Consider the following 20,894-nt stretch of genomic DNA (forward strand, 5'->3'; position numbering starts at 1 on the left):
TATTTCGTATCAGTACAGGTCACATATTGATTCAGCAAGTCATGTGGTTCACTCAGTCACATGCAGTCAGGCACCGAGTGTCATGTTACCAGGATCTCGTTCGGGGCGTGACTGAGGATAGGTCAGGTAAGATGCCCTACAACTTTGGCAGTTATGGAGGTACCTCATCTGGAGGTAGGGGTCATCATGGTAGAGGATATTGCCCTCAGTTTAGGTGATTTTTCGGGTCGTGGGGCTCATGGTTCGGGGCATGGTTCTCAGGGTTCTTATTCCTGACCTGGAGGTCGAGGTGGCCATTCTGGCTAGGTTGGAGTGGAAGGGTGTCAGTAGTCATACGCCAAAGAAAGTGATATCATTTCTTAAGGCTCGTCGAATGGTTGAGAAAAGGTGTTTAGCTTATTTGGCCTATGTTAGGCATAACAGTGCCAATATTCCTCCACCTGAGTCGGTGCCATTAGTGAGGGAGTTTCTTGAGGTGTTTTTGATAGATTTACCAGATGTTCACCAGATCGCGACATTTATTGGAGCATGGTACCAAGCCCATTTCTATTCTGCCAAATCGGATGGCACCAACAAAGTTAAAAGAATTGAAAAAAAAATTGCAGTACATGTTGAGTAAGGGGTTTATTAGACCTAGTGTTTCCTCTTGGGGTGCTCCGATGTAGTTTGTGAAGAAGAAAAATGGCCCTATGCGTATGTTTATCGACTATCGGCAGTTGAACAAGATTACCATCAAGAATAAGTATATCATACTTTTATTAACGATTTGCTTGATAAACTTAAGGGTGTGTCGGTCTTCTCCAAGATTAATTTGAGCTCCGGTTATTACCAGTTGAAGATTACAGTAGAGGATATCCCTAAGACAACTTTCAGGACCCGTTATGGTCATTATGAGATTCTAGTTATGTCTTTTGGGCTGACTAGCAACCTTAATGGATTTGATGAACGATGTTTTTAGGCCGTAATTGGACTCCTTCGTGATCATTTTCATGGATGACATTCTGATTTACTCTCGTAGTAGTGGGGAGCACTAACGTCATTTGAGGATCGTGCTTGAGATTCTGAAGAAGAAGCAATTACATGCTAAGTTCTCAAAGTGTGAGTTTTGGATCGATTATGTGGCATTTTTGGGTTATTTAGTGACTAAGGGTGGTATTATGGTGGATCCTAAGAAGATTGAGGCGGTTGGTGACTGGGTCAGGCCTACTTCAATTACCGAGATTCAAAGTTTCATTGGCCCCGGTTACTATCGGCATTTTGTAGAAGGTTTCTCTTCTATTGCATCTCCTTTGACTAGATTGACTCAATAGAATGTACCCTTTCAGTAGTCGGATGAATGCGAGGCTAGCTTTCACAACCTAAAGACTTTATTGACTACAACTCCGATCTTGACTCTTCCCGTAAAGAGAGAGGGATAACCGTGTATTATGTTGCTTCACGGATTGGCCTTGGTTGTGTTTTGATGAAGAAAGGGAAGGTGATAGCCTATGCTTCGAGATAGTTGAAGATGCATGAGAACAACTATCCCACTCATGACTTGGAGTTGGAACGGTATGTTAGCATTGAAGATTTAGAGGCACTACTTATATGATGTGCATTGTGAGGTATTCACAGATCATCGGAGTCTTCAACACATTTTCAATTAGAAGGATTTCAATTTGAGGCAACGGAGATGGTTGGAGTTGCACAAGGATTATGACATATCAATTATTTATCATCCGAGCAAGGCCAATGTAATGGTAGATACCTTGAGTCGCAAGGCGGTGAGTATGGGTAGCAGAGCATCGTTAAAAGTTAGGGAGTAACCTTTATCTGTGGATGTTCAGTCTTTGGCTAATAGCATGGTTAGACTTGATATTTCGAAACCTGACAAGGTTCTAGCTTATATGGAGGCACGATCTTCTTTATTGGAGCATATTAGGGCTCGACAGTTTGATCATGCAAAGTTGTGTAAGATTCGAGACAAGGTGTTGAAAGAAAAAGAAAGGAGGCAACTCTTGACAGTGAGGGTTTTGAGGATGAAGGGTGGCATATATTTTCCCAAGGTGGGTGATTTTACTAGTTTGATCATGGAAGATACCCATAGTTCGAGGTATTCTATTCATTCGGGAGCTACAAAGATGTATCGAGATTTGAAACAACATTATTGGTGGTGCAGTATGAAGACGGATATTGCGGGATTCATGTCTCGGTGTTTGAATTGTCAACAAGTGAAGTATGAGCACCAAAAGCTAGGTGGAATTACTCAGAGGATGCTATACCTGAGTGGAAATAGGAAGCAGATCGCTATGGATGTTGTGGTAGGATTGCCATGGACTTTGGGGAAGTTTGATGCCATTTGGGTCATTGTGGACCGTTTGACTAAGTTAGCTCATTTTGTACCAGTTTAGACTGCTTACAATTCAAAAAAGTTGGCCAGAATCTATATCCATAGAGATTGTTCGTTTGCATGGGGTACTGATACGCTCAAATTACACCTTTTATTAGCATAAAGCGGACGTTGTCAAATATACTAACCCAACAAGGTTGGGGTCGAATCCCACAGGGAATATGGTGTGACAAGGTTACTAAAATCGTAGAATACTTTATTTAGTTCTAATGTCTTATTACGATGAATTTGTAGTAAGTTGGTTATTTATGACTAATTGCTGACTGACATCTTTGGATTGTAATATATGGTAAAAGAAACCAAGGTTGTATCCCGGTCAGATGAATGCAATGCTTAGGATTCTAATATGATATACTTCTAATGGCTCGATGTATGAGTGCACTTAATCTCTAACGGAGTTCCTAATATTTCCCAATAATTAAGAACAATATCTCTTTGTGATATTCCCAAATACATAGGAGTTTATATGAAGAACGATTAATTATCCCAAGTAAATTCCTCTTATTCCTAAGTGAATTTATTAAACAAGGTTTAAAACCTTGAGTTCTTGTTATTAGTTCTTACCAAACCGTAATTATTTTCCCAAATAAATCAAGGTTTATGGCAAAAGCTAATGTTTGCAACCATCAACTAATAATGAATAATGAAGAACTAACAAACACTAATAACCCATTATGCATAGATCACAACTAGAAACCCATTCGCATGACGCCCATCCTTGGGTTCACAACCTTAGTAGGGAATTTAGCTACTCATAGAGAAAGAAGAACGATAATTGAAATCATAATGCTTACGAATGATTGTTTGGAATTGAAGAGAAAATAATTGAAATTGTTTGTAACCCCAAAAAGCTCTAAAAACTATAAGTATTCAATGCTAAGGAAATTAAAACTGAAATCTGGTCAAAAAGTAGTCTACGAAAATCCTACATCAAGTATTTATAATGGTCGAAGTTGTGAAAAATAAGTTGACAAAATTGCCCCCGTTGGATCATTATACGAACCATAAATATTATACGGTCCGTAAATCTCTTGCTTGCGTCCGTAAAATGGCTGTCTGTCTTCTGAATCTACGCCCAGCTTTTACGGACAGTAAAATAGTTACGGTCGTATATCTTGACCGTAAATCCAGGCTTCAGTCATGGACTTGTTGTTGCTGATCTACGGTGGGTTTTTACGGACCGTAAATATTATACGGTCCCTATATTTCTGCCGTCAATCCTTCCTTTCCATCAACTATTTCTGTGATTGTTTTACACCATCATTGACGGGCCGTAAAAGTTATACAGACCGTCTTTCACTCCGTAAAAGTCTATCTTCAGTCACTTTCACTTTTTGCATATCTTTTGCGGCTCTTGTTATTCATTTCCCCGACTTTGGCCGCAAACACACTGAATACCTGCAATATGACAAAAACACATTAAAATGACACGAACTTGCTTGAAAACAAGCTAAAACTCTCCGTTAAAAGCATCAAATATGCTGAAATTACACGGCACATCAGGTATCTATTTCTATTATTCAGATCGAGGCACTCCGTTTACGTCTCATTTTTGGCGATCTATGCAGAAAGAGCTGGGTACACGAGTGGAGCTTAGCACATCATTTTACCATCAAACTGATGGTCAGTTCGATCGTACTACTTAGGTCCTGAAGGATATATTGGAGGCCTGTGTGATTGATTTTAATGGTCATTAGGATCAGTTCTTTCCTTTGGCGGAGTTTGCTTACCACAATAGTTACCATTCGAGCATTGAGATGGCATTGTTTGAGGAATTGTATGGTAGGAGGTGTCGTTCTCCAGTTCATTGGTTTGATGCATTTGAGGTGAGCCCTTGGGGTACAGAGCTGCTGCGGGATTCTTTGGACAAGGTCAAGTTGATTCAAGAGAGACTTCTCACAACTTAGAGTAGACCAAAGAGTTATGCGGATCGCAAGATTCCTAACTTAGAGTTCATAGTGGGTGAGCGACTTCTGATGAAGGTTGAGGTTTGGGAAGAATGGCAAGAGCCCTAGGTACATTGGTCCATTTGAGATTGTTCAGCATATTGGTGAGGTAGCCTATGAGTTGGCTTTGCCTCCGGGTTTGTTGGATGTACACCCTGTGTTTCATATTTTCATGCTCAAGAAGTTTCATTCTAATGGTTCTTACGTGATTCAATAGGATTCGGTGTTGTTTCATCATAACTTGACTTTTGAGGAGCAGCCAGTTACTATTTTAGATAGACATATCCGCAAGTTGAGGTCCAAAGAGGTTGCTTCTATAAAGGATCAATGGAGGCATCGTCTAGTGGAGGAGGCTACTTGAGAGACCGATTCGGACATGCAGAGTAGATACCCCCAGCTTTCTAGTGATTCAGGTACTTCCTTTCCCTTTTATGTCTGAGGACAAACATGTGCTTAAGTGTGGGATGATATAATGACCTATTTGGTCATTTTGGTTGTTTTGATTGTTTTACCCCTATTGACCCTTCCCCTAGCTTCTTTATGGTATATTTGACTGGGTGGCGCAATTTTCGAGGCATTCGAATGAGATTTAGGTAAGAAAATGGGATTTTTGGAAGTTCATAAGCATTTGGTTGACTAAAGTCAACATCGGGGTAAAAGATTCTTTTTGAAAGTTTCATCGATTCCATTAGGTCTGAAATGTCGATTATGAATAATCTGAGTAGTAGGTTCGGTTCTCGAGGGACTTGGGGGTGTTTTGGTCTTTTAGGTAGGAAATCTGGCTTTACGAGAATTAAAATTGACCTTGGTCACTGCCGGGTCAAGATGATCTCTTTTGGAAATTCAGAGGGCGAGAGTGAGTTTCTAGCGTGTTTTAGAACTGGCTTGCTTGGTTCGTGTCGGGGGATGAGTTTCGGGTGTTGGATCGAAATTCAGAAGTGGTTGAGTTTTCTGATTTTCTGGTGTCTTGCTTTTGCGAGATATGGCACGCAACTGTGGAGCCGCACCTGTGCAAGGTGGGCCGCAAGTGCGGTGCTTGGCTAGGTGGGATAAAGCCCATTTTTGTGTGACATGGTACGCAGAAGCGGGGCCACCCCTGCGAGAATAGGTCCACAAATGTGGACCTCGCACCTGCGAGGCTTGGGCAGCTGGAGCGGAAATCACTGGTCAGATCACAATATATTCCCCATTTCGAGCTTAGACATTTCATTTCCATATTTGGAGCTTTTGGTCTCAGTTTAAGGTGATTTTTGAGAGGTTTTGCAAGATTCATCAATCGGGTAAACTTCTAACCTTCCTTTTACAATTATATCAGTGATTAAGGATTTTCATGCTAGAAATCATGATTTAGGAAGGGGATTTGGGTTTGAACCCTAAGTTGAAATTTGGGAATTCTTAAATTGATTATCGATTGATGTTGGATTTGATTGATTCTTGATGTCTATACTCCATAGATCATAGGTAAACTATTCATGAGTCGAATTTTCTTATTTTACCCTTTGGTGCTTGGAAGCCTATCTTTCTGAGTGACTTTTAAGTCAAGAACTAAATTATAGCAAATTGGGTATCATTGGATTCACATAGTTTCCTAGATAATAATTTGACCATATTGAACTCGATTATGCGATGAAATTACGATTTTGGCCTTCGCGGTTTGGAACGGGATTTTTTGGTTGACTTTCTAGACCCAAATCTTTTATATGGAAATATGGGTACCGATTGACTCGTATACTTACGTAAACACCGTATTTGAACATATTGGGATCGTTCGGAGGCTCTACGAAAAGGCAAGGCTTTGTTGTGACCATCTGGTTTTAATTCAAGCAAGTTGAGACTTTTGACCTTAATTAGAGTGTCGTGGTTGGTCTAATTGGATTAATAAGAGGGGATAATGGGGTAACTAAAGGGGGGCCCCATACTTGTGAGGTGACGAGCACTTGTATGAGGTACCCCTGCCTCAATATGGGTAGTTGTGTATTTTCAATTGTATAGTCCGGTTTGAATACCATGCTTTGGGAATTAGCTGATAACATAGATTGATTGTGTTTGTGATTGGGATATGAGGTCTCTTATTTATTGCTTCTATACTTATTACCTACCTTGTTAGTAATTGCATGTTCTCATCACTCCTAAAAATACTCGTTTAAAAATGGAAAAGAGCTAAAGATTGAGTCTTTATTTCTTAATTTAATTTCTTATGGTTGTGCATTTCATATTCATGCTCTATTAAGTAGCTCATATGCATTTAAGGACATGTGTGTAAGGTCCGAGGGAAAATGGTTCCGGGTGGAGTGATGCTGATGAGATGAGTCAGATTGGCGGACTACGTTTGATGATTTAGAAGCCCTAAAAGACTAGGAACCCGAAGAGAAATGACATCGAGTTGGTATATGGACCTCGCAAGTCCTCCATGGGTCACGATTCATAGTATTTGAACGTGTGTGTATCGGGTGATGGAAAGAGGCCTTGAATTGCATATCATTGCATACCATATTATCTCATTGATTTCTTGTTCGTTTGACCTACTTGAACTGTTTTCTGGTTTATCTTAAATGCTTAATTGAATTCTTGACTGACTTAAGGGTTTAGAGGCTTTTACCTAGAGTTGTAACTGGAGATTATTGTACTTATTATGATCACTATAATGGACTAACAACAGTTAAGTGTGGAAGTAGTAATTAGAAGACCAACCCTGGTCGCCGTTTTCATTAGGGTCGGTCGATGATGCTGCCGAGTACACGTTGTTGACACCTAATTTTTGACCTTCCATAATTTACTTTAACTATTCAAAACCTATGGATATCAAACGAAGTGAAGTGTGTGTTTTCTACATATCAAAATAATTTTATAAAATTATTTAGCTAAAATTTCGCCATTTTTATTAAGTAAAATAACTGATAAAATTATGAATCATTTGGAAAATAATTTATGTATTTTTCAAGAAAGAGTAATCTGAAACAATTGTCTATTTAATTGATAAAATTATCAGAAAGTCAATTAACAAGCATTTCACTCTGATTGATTCAAGGGATCTGGTTGATTGAATGAATTAACCATTGTTACCCCTCAATTCTTAATTTTGCATATTCAATATGCATTTGTACAAATTATTAGAATTAATCATAATTAGTCAAGTGTCTAATTATGGTTAAATTCCATAAATTACTTACTATATGGCTAATAGTGGCTACAATTGAAATAATCAATTGTTAAGTTTAATTCTGGCCTTACTAAAATAGCCAATTTTCATGATTTTAGCCAATCAGTGCCATTATTGCAAAACTAGCTTTTAATTGCCTTAATTATTTTTATTATGGTGATAATTGAAATAACCAATCCATGGTTCAAGACAATTAAGGTCATTATCGCAAAATCAGCTTGTTAATGGTTTAATCATTTAATTATGTATTAATTTGGTTATATTTGAAATATTGTGGTTAATAATCAACCCTTTTAGTTTTGCCCATTTTTATTAAATTGTCCGTTTTGCCCTTTATATATATATATATATATATATATATATATATATATATATATATATATATATACGTATGTATACATTGTGTGTATATACATGTAAAGGGACCCTTTCTCCTCTTCTTATTTTGGCCGAGCCCAAGCCCAAATGACCTAGACCCGGCCCAACGAAGACAAGTATATATGGCTGAGCCTTTAGCCGAATGAGACCCTAAGGGGTCATTTGCATTGTTGCGGCTAGGGTTTCTATAACCCTAGCGCCGCCGCCTTGTCTCTCCCCCTTCCCTCCTGTCCAATCGCTGTTTAAGCATACTTACAGAGGAGGTAGGTGTGTATAGGCGTCGTTATGGCAGAACAAGGATGAAACATTTATTGCTTCGTCCTTTTCACGGATTTTCCTCCACCAAATCCCATCCAAACACGCTTAGAGGTACAATCCTCCCTTTCTTTCCATCTTTTCTTTGTTTTTACTTTGCATGCAAGTTGGTCCTTCACCTTGAAATTCTTGATACCCATTGGTTCGTTGGGAACCGAATGGACCGAAGAAAGTCGGCTCAAATCGAGCCGTTTGTTGTTATTTTGTTTCACTCTTGTTCGTTTATTTTTGAAAACAAGTGAAAATTTACAAAAAATCAAATGAGTCCCACATCGAGAAATTGGGGTTTTTCTTTCATTTTGCATTTTACACAGACGGATAGAGATGGAAAAATACCTATAAACCCATATTTTTAGGATTTATACTTAAGATTAGGGTTTCAGTTAAAAAAAATTTACTTAACTTTAAAGGCTGGGTTTCTTAGTTTAAAATTTTGATTTCCTTTGTTTCTTATGTGATCTGAGTTTGGATTGGGAGCACAAGAGGTTTCCAAGTTCATTCTTGAATCGGCTGCGCTTAAAAAAGGTAACAATTTATCTTTTATTGCTTGTTATTGCTTTTTTTATTTTGCTCAGTTTAAGTGTTAGTTTACATGATATCTTTGCTTAGTTAAGTGTTATGATATTAACGTCCTGCTTAGTTTAAGTAATTAATCATGTCTTCTTTCTAATTCAAGTAGTTTAATGATGCTGTAGTTGTTGTTTTTGGTTTTGAACTTTGATTTTAAGGTGCTAAAACTCCCCTTAATGGTTTCAAGAATAATCATGATAGAATGAAATGAGATGTCATATGAAGTTAAAATACTGAGATTGTCTCAATGAATCAATCACTTAGTTTCAAAGGTTAAAAAACCTAAAGAAGAGAAGAGGATGAGAAGTTTGATATGAACCTGGCTAAAACCTTTCTCATGTGAGTTTGTTAGTGTATGAATCATGTTGTTTGGTATTTGTTTGTCCAGGCCAAGGTTTATATGAACACCTGAAATGATCTAAGTCTATTTACCAGTATCTGTGAATGTCCCATAACACTCGTTAATGTGCTTGTTTATTTGATTGAATGAGTCTAAAAGGCTTTAATGAGTGTGAGTGCACTTAAACAAGTCTGAATATGATTGAAAACACTTGAAGGTGTCTGAATAAACCTGGTTGTATCTGAACTTGCTTAGGTCTGTCTGAGTATGATTGAGTTTGCCTAAATCTTTCGGAGTGTATTGATCTGAACATGATGGTTGTTTATTGTACATTAAGGTAAAGCATGGAATAGGTAGAGATTCTTAGTGGTAGAGTGTGAACCAATAATAAAAAGTAGACTCAACCCTCTTGTTTTAAGCTCTAATCTGGTTTAGCTGATTAAAATAAACTAGAAGATCCTAGGGGTACTTTACTTGATTTGTCCACGACTTAGAATGTTTTGAAATGAATTATACACATGAAACTGACCTTGTGTGGACCTCAAAATCAGCCATTGGTTCTTTTTTATGATCTGGAGTCTGAAGCGTAGGAAAGAATAGAAAAAATAGGTGTAGGTTTGGACCCGTTTTTTTTTTTTTCTTTCTGATGCATTGCTCCCTTTCCCCCTATCTCTGTGTGTGACTTTGCCCTTCTTGACTAGGTCTACCTAAACTATTTCATAAACTAGTCATGATTAACCTGGAAGTTGGTATTAATAAGAAAAAATGATGATATGAAATGATGCTATGAGACTAGAAGGGTGAAGTGGTTGTATTCAGAAGAAAAATATGTTTGTTGTGATTCTGTCTTGATTTGTACTATCCCAAAGATCAACCTCAAAATGGATGTCTATATGGTTTTATATCAACTTCAAAATGGATGTCTATATGGTTTTATATCAACTTCAAAATGGATGTCTATATGGTTTTAACTTCTGTCATGCCTAAAAGGAATTCAAAACAGTTTTCATGATCAAGGCCCTAGTTTGAGTTAACTAAAATTGCTAACTCTGTGTCTATGTTGTTTAAACATTTAACTGGGATTTAATTTAATGGTAGTTTTTTGGTAGGGTTGTAAGTGATCAAAAACAATCCATGACTCACTTGACAGTGGAGAAGCCTTTTTAAAAGGCACCTCAGAGAGATGATAGAGAAGTACCAAGTTATATTTGGTCCATTGTGTCCTCCTCCAAGTAAGAGGTGCCACGGCATACTCCATTAGTCCATGGGGTGTATGTTTGCCTTTATGATTATATTTGACTCCTCAAACTTCATCAATATGTCAAAGGTTGAAAAAATAAAGTGAGTACATTAGGTGTCTAAATAGACTTCTAAAGTCAAAAAAGGAAGTGATCCACAATAGCTTGACTATTTTTTTTTGGGGGGGGGGGGGTGGGATGGAAAATAAATGGGAACTAGACAAAAGAATGGAAATCCTGTTGATTAATTCTTTACTTTAAAAGGGGTATTAAAACACTAACTACTTAGCTCTGTTTGGATCCTGTGTCATCCTGTTTCCTTTATAGCCTTGATGAAACTGAAGGCCATAAGTATTTGCGTTATCTGAGTTACGATGTACATGAATCCTGCACCTTTTTTTTTATATGCGCCTTTGCCCTGTTGAATCAGCTGAAGCAAAATATGTGCCTTTATGTCATCTATGATTGTTTGAGTCTTCTAGATCCTATCTATCTTGTACCATTTTGCCCAGTTAAGATTTCCTAAGTTGAAATTGTCTTGTGTCCTAATTTTTTGATTCCTAAACTCTCCTTGTGATCATGGTTCAATCCTTCTTGATTTATACATCACTGTTAAGTTTCTGGGTACTGTTTGACTCCATGGATGTATATTACTATGATCTTACCCTTTTGCTAGGTCAACTGTTACTTGAGTAAGGTCATGTCTTTTCTTTTATATTTTTTACTGTTATATTGTGAAACTGTTCCTTTCTCAAAGTGTGTAATTGACTAGTTTAAGTTCTCACTAACTTCAATTATAATTATGAAGTTTTTTCTAAAAATGTGTAAAGATTTACCTGGTAGTTGGCCAAGACATAAGCCTGAGGTCTAAGTTTAATGATTAGGTATACATAAAATATACAACTTTTGATAAAGAAGAAAGAGTATACATATGGTATACGCTGGCTTATCACCTATGTATATCATGATATATCAGGGGTATATCTAAACAAGTTAGCGTTACAAAATGGAGTTAAAAGGGAGACAGAACTTTTTAGGTGTTAATTTCAGCCCCAATATAGACTTAGCAGAAATCTGGGCCTAGCCTATCACACTTAGCACAAGAATAGCCCAGGTCTATACTCAGCCAAACAAAGGGGGCCCGGGCGTTAATTGTTAAAGTGTAATCGATGGCCCCTTTTAGGCCCAATTTTGAAACTAAACGTGTGTATATGTGTGTTTCATTTTATGCATATATATATATATATATATATATATATATATATATATATATATATGGTGATAAGTTCAGTAGTATAATTTCTAACCGGGTTCCCCCTTTCGTTTCTCCTCTCCACTGTATGGCCACTTGGGCCGAGTCAAGTCAAGTCTGTTGGGCCAAGGCCCAAGGCCGAACAGACCACTTCTTTCAACAATATAGACATCTGGGCTAAAGGAAATGAGAAATATGTCGAAGAAGTACATCGAAGGCCCACCCATGGGTGAAAATGGCTAACTAGAGGCTTCGTGCGCCCCTAGCCTATCCTTTCTCTTTTTATTTATGCCCTCTTATTTTCCAGATTGATGTATTGTATTCATGGACTTGTAAAAACTCGTATTATGATGGAATACTTTATGGTTGAACTAGACGTCTTAGGACAACAGTACTTATGCCGTTTAGTCTACTTTAGGTCCCCAAACGAATTTCAAACAAACCGATTTAAGTATAATGCTTTTGAAGTTCGAAAAAAAATAACAAAAATTGAATTGTGATACAAATTAATAAGCAAGGATAAAAGGAGTTTCAAATGTTGGAACAAAAGGTCACATTTTACGGACTGTGCATAAGTCTTTAGGTGAAAGATTAAGTTCAAACCAAGTGATTTTAGACCAAGCCCAACAAACTAAAACAAAAAATGACTTTAGGCCCAAGGCCAACAGCGGAAAGAATAAGGATTTTTTGGGCCAAAAGGCATATTGTTTTTGGGCCAACAAAAGTGTCTTTTGCAGTCCATATGAAAAACAAAGTTATAAAGAGTAAAAATTAAATCACTTTTTTATAACCCGGGCCTATTCAAATAAGTTATACGCATTTGTAATACGAAGTTTAGGATACGGTGTTCTAAAGCATTATATGGACGGATCCGAGACCAAGTGTGTGACTTAAAGGGATACTTATACTTTTAAACCAAAACTCTTTTGCTTCTTTAAACCAAATACCCTATCCTTATATATAAAGGAAACTATCCTTATCTGGATATTATAAATCCAAACTAAACTACCCTATATATAAAGGGAATATATTCAAATCTTTTTAAAACCAATGATATGCAATTCAATGATTATATCTTTTAAAGTGGAAAATAAACACTAATTAAGCATTTTAAGAAGATAATCACACACTGGAATTCGAAGGTCAACCGTATAGTAAGAATCCTTAATACTGGGGTGCCTGACACCATTCCGTGGAATCATCAGAACTCTTACCTAGAACTCTAGATTACGAAGGATTTTTCACTGTATTTTGAATAAACCCTCGACCACTGGTTTTCCTAATTTCCATTATAAAATTAGGTGGCGACTCTAAAAATACAAAATCTGAATAGAGTCCACAACCTCGTAGTAGCTTTTATACACCAGCGTAAAAGTGAACTGTAACACATGTTGATTTCCTGTACTCACGCTACACTTGCTGCACCTTTTTTTTGTGTAGATTCGGTCCCCAGTTCGAGTGGAGCACGTGATCTCACTTTGTATTGATTAGCTGTCTAGGAGGACTCAGGGTGAGCTACTAGTCGATTCATAGCACCAGATTCCCTTTCCCTTTATTTCCTGTCCTCTTATTTCAGAGGATGATTTAAATTACTATTTCAGACTTGTATTCCTCTTAGTCAGTTCTTGTACTCGTGACATCATATTTTGGGGTTGTATTACTTATTCCGTTTTTTTATAATTATAAGGTGTATTTAAGACGTTAAATTGACTTGTATGATATTTCTACAAGCTTTACTTATCTTTTCCGTAGTATTGGTTGTGGATGGCTTACTAACTTGGTGTTAGTCTTGCCTTCACAGCTTATGAAATTGAGTCGTGACAAAATCGTTCCTGTGTAAAAGCACATAAAAATGACATTGCCACAAATTGACAAGGTATAATTTCCATATACTCATCAAAGAAACATCTATTATCTTTACAAAAAAGTTGTCATATTTTCCCACAAAATATTGCAAGAAAGAATTTATACAGAATCAAGTAGTTAAAGAAGAAACACAACTAAGCAGAAAGAAAAGGAGCAAATTATGATAGAATAGATAAAACAAAGTGTCAAGGAAAGAATACGGAAGAGCCGACAAAGGGCAAACCAAACAATTTCATATGCTAGCACATGGGCGAACCAAAAGATGGGAGAACCCTATAGGTTTCCATTTTAAAAAACGATGCACCGGAGAACCAACTCATGGCGGTCAATCTTCCCCCGATAGACAAAACTGCTCAAAGTGATATGTTAAGATCCATAATGCTACTCGTCCCCCTTAATGACAAGGCCGAACAAATATAATGATTATCAATTCATATTGCTTCATAAAGTCATGGCATGTCAGCTGAAATCATTCATATTCGTCTTTCTATTAATAGGGGTATTTCTGTAACGACCCTTCCGGTCGTTATGGGAAATTAGGACTCCGTTGGGAATTCTGAGGCCATGGGTGGATTGGTGGGGCGTCTTTTTGTATGTGTGCATGTTTTTTGTTGTGTTTTTGAGGCCTTGGATGAAATATGGGGTGATAGGGGAAAAACTGAACAAAATCGAGCTCACTGCCCAAAATGAGCCGCTGTGGCGGTACTTGCCAGCGGCCATCCATTTTCCTTGGTGGCAGCTGTAGCGGGCAATGTACCGCTATGGCGGTACCGCTATAGCGGTAGATGGACCGTCATAGCGGTCACAACGATTTTGTGGTGGACCGCTATAGCGGTACCGCTGCAGCGGCGTGATGATCGCTGTAGCGGTCGACGTAAAATAGTAGCCTGAATTTTATATACTCAGTTTTATTTTCTCTTTTCACAAAACACCAACACACTTCCTAACAAGCACCTAGAGAGAATTTTCAAGCTAGGGCAAGATAACCTTGAGAGGTAAGTTCCATTTCTTTTCATTTTATCATTCCCTTCCTCTTCGTTATTGTAATCATCTTCATGGGTCTTTAATGGTGAAAGTGAAGTAGAAACCCTAGAACATCAATAAACCTTCTAAACTTGATGGGTTGGGGTTATTATCGCTTATTTATCATTTAAATGGATTGATTAGTTGCTATTTGTCATAAATTGAACATTTAGAATCGTAAACTAAGTGATTTGAGACCTAGGATTCTATAAAAAATGGTGTCTTTGCCATAGAAAACTATTTGTAATGGTAATGTTTGATAGAATGTTGTATAAATTGATGGTAAATGAATACTAGGGGCCTTGATAGGTTGTTTATCACCTAGAAAATCATCCACCCTTAGAATGGGAAAAGGGAAGGGTATTCTTGCTTGGGTGTTTGTAAATTGAGCAATGTGACTCATTGAGCCTTCTATTTTAGACCGTGAACGTATTGAGGCCTTGAGGAAAGGAAAGGTTGTGTGAGAGTAACTCGCTTGTTCCGGCTTTCACTTTGAGGTAAGTTACGGTTTACTTAAGTTAGACTTTAGTTAGTTGATTGTATGTTTGGTGATCTCCTTAGGAGAAAGCATGTCTAGTTTTCATGCATGGCATTGTGTGGTTAAATTCCTACGTGAATGCGATTGATTGATTGTGTAGGCTCCGTGCCATTATTCCTGTGTGATTAAATCTACAGTGGATATGTTGTGATGAGAAGCTAATACAATCTTCTCGAGGTATTGTGACATGAAATGATGAGTTGATTGTTGATATTGGAAAGGTAAGAAACACTGTTCTGTAAGAGGTACGGAAAGGCACTCATGTGACCTAGATTATGGGCTCGTGGTCCGAGGATCATTCCGGAAACGAGAGGTACTTTGATATGTCCCGCGATCGAGTTTCATTTCGGGGTGGAGGTTTGTGCTCGGGTCTGAGGAGTGGATCCGGAACGGGTGGTACATGGACACCATGGGTCCCCTGCAGGTCATGGCTACTGAGCTACGACATCAGCTAGCATGTATGTACAGCGAGTGAGGTTACTGTGGTAAATTTATTTCCGTTGTGACTTGCGTGATTGTGATACTAGATATCTTGGTGATTTGATTGTGATTGTTCTTGGTTGACTTGTTGTGATTTATTGATATTCATGATGTTGACTGGCTTGTTTTATTCTATTGATTTTACGAAATATGCATGATACTAATCTTAGTTGGCCTATGATATCTACCGGTACATAGTGTTTGTATTGATACTACCTTGCTGCATTCATTGAGTGCAGATTGCGATATAGAGACCGTTGCTCGTCCTCACATCTAGCGTGGAGGATATTTGTTGAGATTTTGAGTGAGCTTCTTCCCGTGCCGCCCGAAGATCTTCTTGCTATGATGTCTTTTCGTGCTCTGGACATTATGGATTACTTACTTGTTAGACTTCAGATTCTTAGACATGTTTTTAGCTTAGAGTCCTGTACGATGACTTTCGAATTTTAGGGATTGTAATAGTTAGAACTTTCGCACTTATTTCAGCATTTATGGCATGATTTACCTTGTTCTTTTGTTGTTAAATGAGTAATAACTGTTTAGCTTGGTTAATATAAAACCGGATTGAATGGATAGGTGTCTTGTATGTTAGTTCGCCCACTAGGATTTAGATGGGTGCCAGTCATGGCGGGTTGGGTCGTGACAATTTCAAAGCCATAGCACATTTAAAAAATCATGTTCACAATCACAAATCAAGTTTCAAGTTCAAAATATATTATTGGAGTTACAAATTCAGTAGCTCACACTTAGGATTAATCAAGTATATCATACAAAAGTCACAATATTGAATAAAATAAGGAGACTCGATGCGAGCTTGTCCGACACACACATAAAGCCTTCGTTGTTAAAAGAGGTTTTCAAAGAAATTATACCTCAAATCCCGCTAAATGCTTCAAATGTAATTCCAAACGCTCAAATAACCACTCTACATTCAATTAGCACGATAAGGATTAGAAATTTGATTGAACTCTATGGATTTCCACCCTTGGGTTTTAAGTCAAATATTGGGTTCTTGATATATTCAAGTCAACACCCAGTGTTCTAATCCCTTTCAATAGGATATACGAACCACAATTCACCCAATAAACATTATAAGAGATCAATGATATTATCTCTTGAAGTTTCCTAAAAAATTCGTCTTCAGTCGATTTTGCGGTAAATTTCAATAAATGATGAATTGGGATAATGACTTGGTGTTAATCCTTGTTAATTTAAGGCAATATTCACAAGAATTGAGTAGCAACTCACCTTATATGGTTTGGAAAAGACCTAGGTTGGTTTTTTCATAAAAAGGGCCAGCCAAATTGAAGTAGAGTTAAAAATCCTGAAAATTTTCGTACTATAGATTTTAGCTCGACCTGCTACAGGCAGCCGCCACATGCAGCCGCATATCGAATATGCAGTCCACATGTTGATCCGTATGTTAGCTCTTCAACTAAGTCAAAATTAGCTCTTCAACTAAGTCAAAATCATCTTCTGAGACCTCCAACAGACGGTGGGACATACGGTCCGTGTGTCAAACATGCGACCTTCATGTAGCCACCACAGGTCAACTTTAGAGACTTGGGATTCTAACATTTTTAGCTTCAATGGATGATACAACATGCAGACCCTATGTCCAACATGTTGTCCGTATGTTGGCTTCACATATCGAGTTTAGAGACTTGAAATTTCCAAACCTTTAGTGATTTCTGAGACCTCACGTACGGCTAGACATGCAGCTTGCATATCGGATATGCGTTCCATATGTCAACAGCATCTTCACACATATTTCCGAGTTTATTTCTTTCCGATTCTTTTCAACTCGAAATCTTTTGTACACTTGATACATGCTTATATATTGACTTTCTCACGTGTATACACATAATTTCTATGGTTCAAGTCTAACCACAGGTATTGAATACTGTCACGACCTAAACCGATGAGTCGTGACGAGTGTCTGACCTCTAGTGACCAAACACCCCTATACTCCTATCTGAACCATACTGAACATCAAGGGCCATAAGTGACTAAAACTGATCTCATACTGCCTCATGAAGGGGGTGACATCATGAACTCTGTACATTTACATACATATAAGCTGAAAGAACAGTGCAAGCCAACTAGGCCGCTACATATACTGTACACAAAAGAATAGGAGCGACAAGGCTACATCGTCGACATACACGTACACCGTACGGACGACCTCACCGGAATATCAGTCGGTGAAAGGACGGGACGGCCCCGTTCATACCCGTATGCATATACATCTCAAAAGAATGGCATACCAAAATAGCAAATTTCTCCGGATCAAATGGAGCGCACCACCGACCGATGGATATAGAAGTCCCGGAGAGCCGGACACACTCGTCCGTCTGCCTAAACCGCGGCACGAACGCGACCCCCCCCCCCCGACGATAGGGGATTCGGTACGGATATGTGCGAGTATGTACGTATAAGAGTAACGTAAGTATAAGCATAAGAATCGTGAACGAATCTAGAACTCAAAATGAACCGACTCTTTGCATAGCTTTGTATGAACAAGTATCTCAGATGGCCCCGACAATGCTCTGCGCGGGCGCATAATGCGTATTTCTCTGATAATCGTGCTCATGTATATAAATATAGGTCATAGTGTTGAGGAACGTTCAGCCCGATCCATATCCCATATAATAGTGCCGAGGAACGTACGGCCCGATCCATATATCATATAATAATGTCGAGGAACGTACGGCCCGATCCGTATATCATCGTCACGAGTGCGCCGGTGATCGGTGTGTGCGTATATAACGCCTATCCATTTTCCCATACCCCGTGTACATATAATATACGCGTATATAACGCATCGGTCACGGGTCAATATGCATATATATATATATGAATGAATGTAATGCATGAATAAGCGTATACATAGAGGCGGACCCGTGAGAACGAAGGAACAATCATAAGCGGGGTACAGGAACATCAAAGACTGAAGTACTCCTAATGCTTCTAAGAATAGAGTAATATGGAAGCTCATTTAATCGGTTGTTGGCTCATAACATAGGATCATGCCAAAATGAAGAAGGAATAGCCTTAACATACCTTAACGTCTCCTTAATCGTTTAAAGTTCTCCTTCCACGTTCACAAGATCTACATTTAAAATGATCATACTACGGTTAAGTCTTAAAGACACTCTTAAGTTCAAACTAGAATAATTCATGAGCTAGCGAAAATTGGGCAGCATTTCCCCTGTTTTATCGACTTCCATTATATCATAAAGCAGCTCCCAATCAATAATGGCATTATCATCAATTTCGTAATTGAGAGACTTCATTACACGCCCAAAACTCCTTTTCATAACCATCACACAATAACAATTTCAATACAACTCTATATACACTAGTGTACCACACTTCCTCATCATCATTACTACAATTCATAGCAAGATTATACCCAAAGTATTCCAACAATTACAACTCAAGTCAATTTATTACTCATAACATCATCAAACCCACATTTGGACTTCCTCTTTTGCTTTCTTTCCCTTAATCAAGTTATTCAACAACTAGACATTCTTAATAACATGGAAACAAGTATAAAAACTCACCTTAGTCACACAAGAGCAAGCTTGAATCAAATCATTCGCTTGAGTGAAACCCCAACTTCAACACCAAAGAAAATCTTGAGTTCTACAAACCGTAGTGAGCCTTCCAACACTTGGATCCTTTGATTCTTGCAATTTGATCTATGATCTCTCTTGGGTTGTGTGGATATGCTTGGAGGAAAGGTTCTAGAGCTTTTAAGACTTGGGGAAATGTTGGAAATGAAATAAATGAGCAAGGGTCGTCCATATATAAAAATAAAAAAACTGGCTCGACCCGATTATATGGCCATTTATACGGTCCATATAAATGGACCGTGTAACCCCACCATGGCTTTGCCCTTCTCTGGAATGGTTATACGAACCATTATACGAGTCGTATAACTTATACGGTCCGTATAAGTGGTCGTACAACCCAACATTTTTCGAAACTTTTTCGCGTCGATTCGTTCAACTCTCAATCCTTATGGAACCTTATGGCACTTGCATAATACTTCATTAACCATCTAAGGAGCCCTATAACTCCTCCTCAAGACATTACTTAATAATTATTAGCTCAATTGTTACGAAACCTTCTCAAACATAACTTGCGTTTCACTTCCTTTGACGAACTTAGTCTCACTAATTCATATGACTTCAAGATCTCATGGTACGCACTTAAGGTTATCAAATACTCTCCTTTATCTCGTAAGGACTTCATCTTCATCTTAAGCTCGCGTTGGTCTACTCACAATGCAACAGTCCGAATCTCCGAGATGTAACAAATACGTTCAAAGCCGTGGAAGATTCATTAGACCCAGTGGTGGTCTTAGTAAGTTGCCCAAATGAAGGAGATGATATACATCAATCCTCCTATTTTTCTGCCGCCGTTGTGCTCCTCTCGAGCAATGGAAATGAACTTGTTTGTGTCTTTCTCAGCATCTATTGGTTGCTTTAACACCTCGACATGTTTAAATCGATTTAATTCAAATTTTTACACTGCACTTTTTCGTTACAAAAAACTTATACAACATCAGAAAACCTAATAAATTAAGGTAAATTTAAATCTAAAACCTATATACAATAGTATCAACAAATTAATAGAAAATTAAAAAAACTATTCGTCCATGAAATTCGCATGCATATATAACTTATATTAGTAGAAAGTTACAAAAATAAAATTGTTCATTCTAAAAAATAAACTTGATATCAACCATTATTGGAGAAGAAATAATGTGAAGGGCAAATATGTTACGAAAAGACTTACAAGAAATCGAAGCAAAAACAAAGATGGAAGACACAAAATTTTCGACGAAAAATCTACGGAGAAAAGAGCAAAGCAAGTATGTTATACCAAATTAGAAGGAAACTTATTTTAAACATGGAAGAGCAAAAAGATCATTTTGAATCCAGTTAAACAAGGGATCAAGTATTTGTGCATAAACTTTTAAAAAGAGATATTAACACCTATACAACTCCCAATATATCCATTGTTTTGACCAAAGACTAGTTTAGCAATTGAAGTGCACACAATTTGGCATTGTATAGTCATATGCACTCATAACTGACAAAATAATCGGAAAGCCAATATTTTCTTCATAATTTCACACTTCAAAATATATATCCCCTAAAAATAATAGTGCATCCATTATGTCAAATACACACAAAAAACAAATACCTCGGTTTTGAAGAAAACTTCGATGACGTATAATTGGATTTAGCTATTGAAGAACTCACAACAATCCTGCCAATCGTGTATCATAAAAAGTTTCGCCTAGGAAAAAATACGAAATATTAACACATCAAACTTTCTTTTTCTTCTGTCTTCTACGTACTTTTTTTTTGTTTGATTGAACG

The 20,894-nt window shown here is 37.7% G+C and overlaps 1 protein-coding gene across 1 annotated transcript; it reads left to right on the forward strand.

Annotated features, from left to right (window-relative positions):
• Positions 1-250: 250 nt before the first annotated feature.
• LOC132047393 (uncharacterized) lies at positions 251-2,390 on the forward strand. The gene is made up of 2 exons (XM_059438444.1): positions 251-531; positions 1,841-2,390. The coding sequence occupies exons 1-2, from the start codon at positions 251-253 to the stop codon at positions 2,388-2,390; spliced, it is 831 nt and encodes a 276-aa protein (XP_059294427.1).
• The last annotated feature ends 18,504 nt before the right edge of the window (positions 2,391-20,894 follow it).

The sequence above is a fragment of the Lycium ferocissimum genome, chromosome 2 (genome assembly GCF_029784015.1).
Source record: "Lycium ferocissimum isolate CSIRO_LF1 chromosome 2, AGI_CSIRO_Lferr_CH_V1, whole genome shotgun sequence".
NCBI classification, from domain to species: Eukaryota; Viridiplantae; Streptophyta; class Magnoliopsida; order Solanales; family Solanaceae; genus Lycium; species Lycium ferocissimum.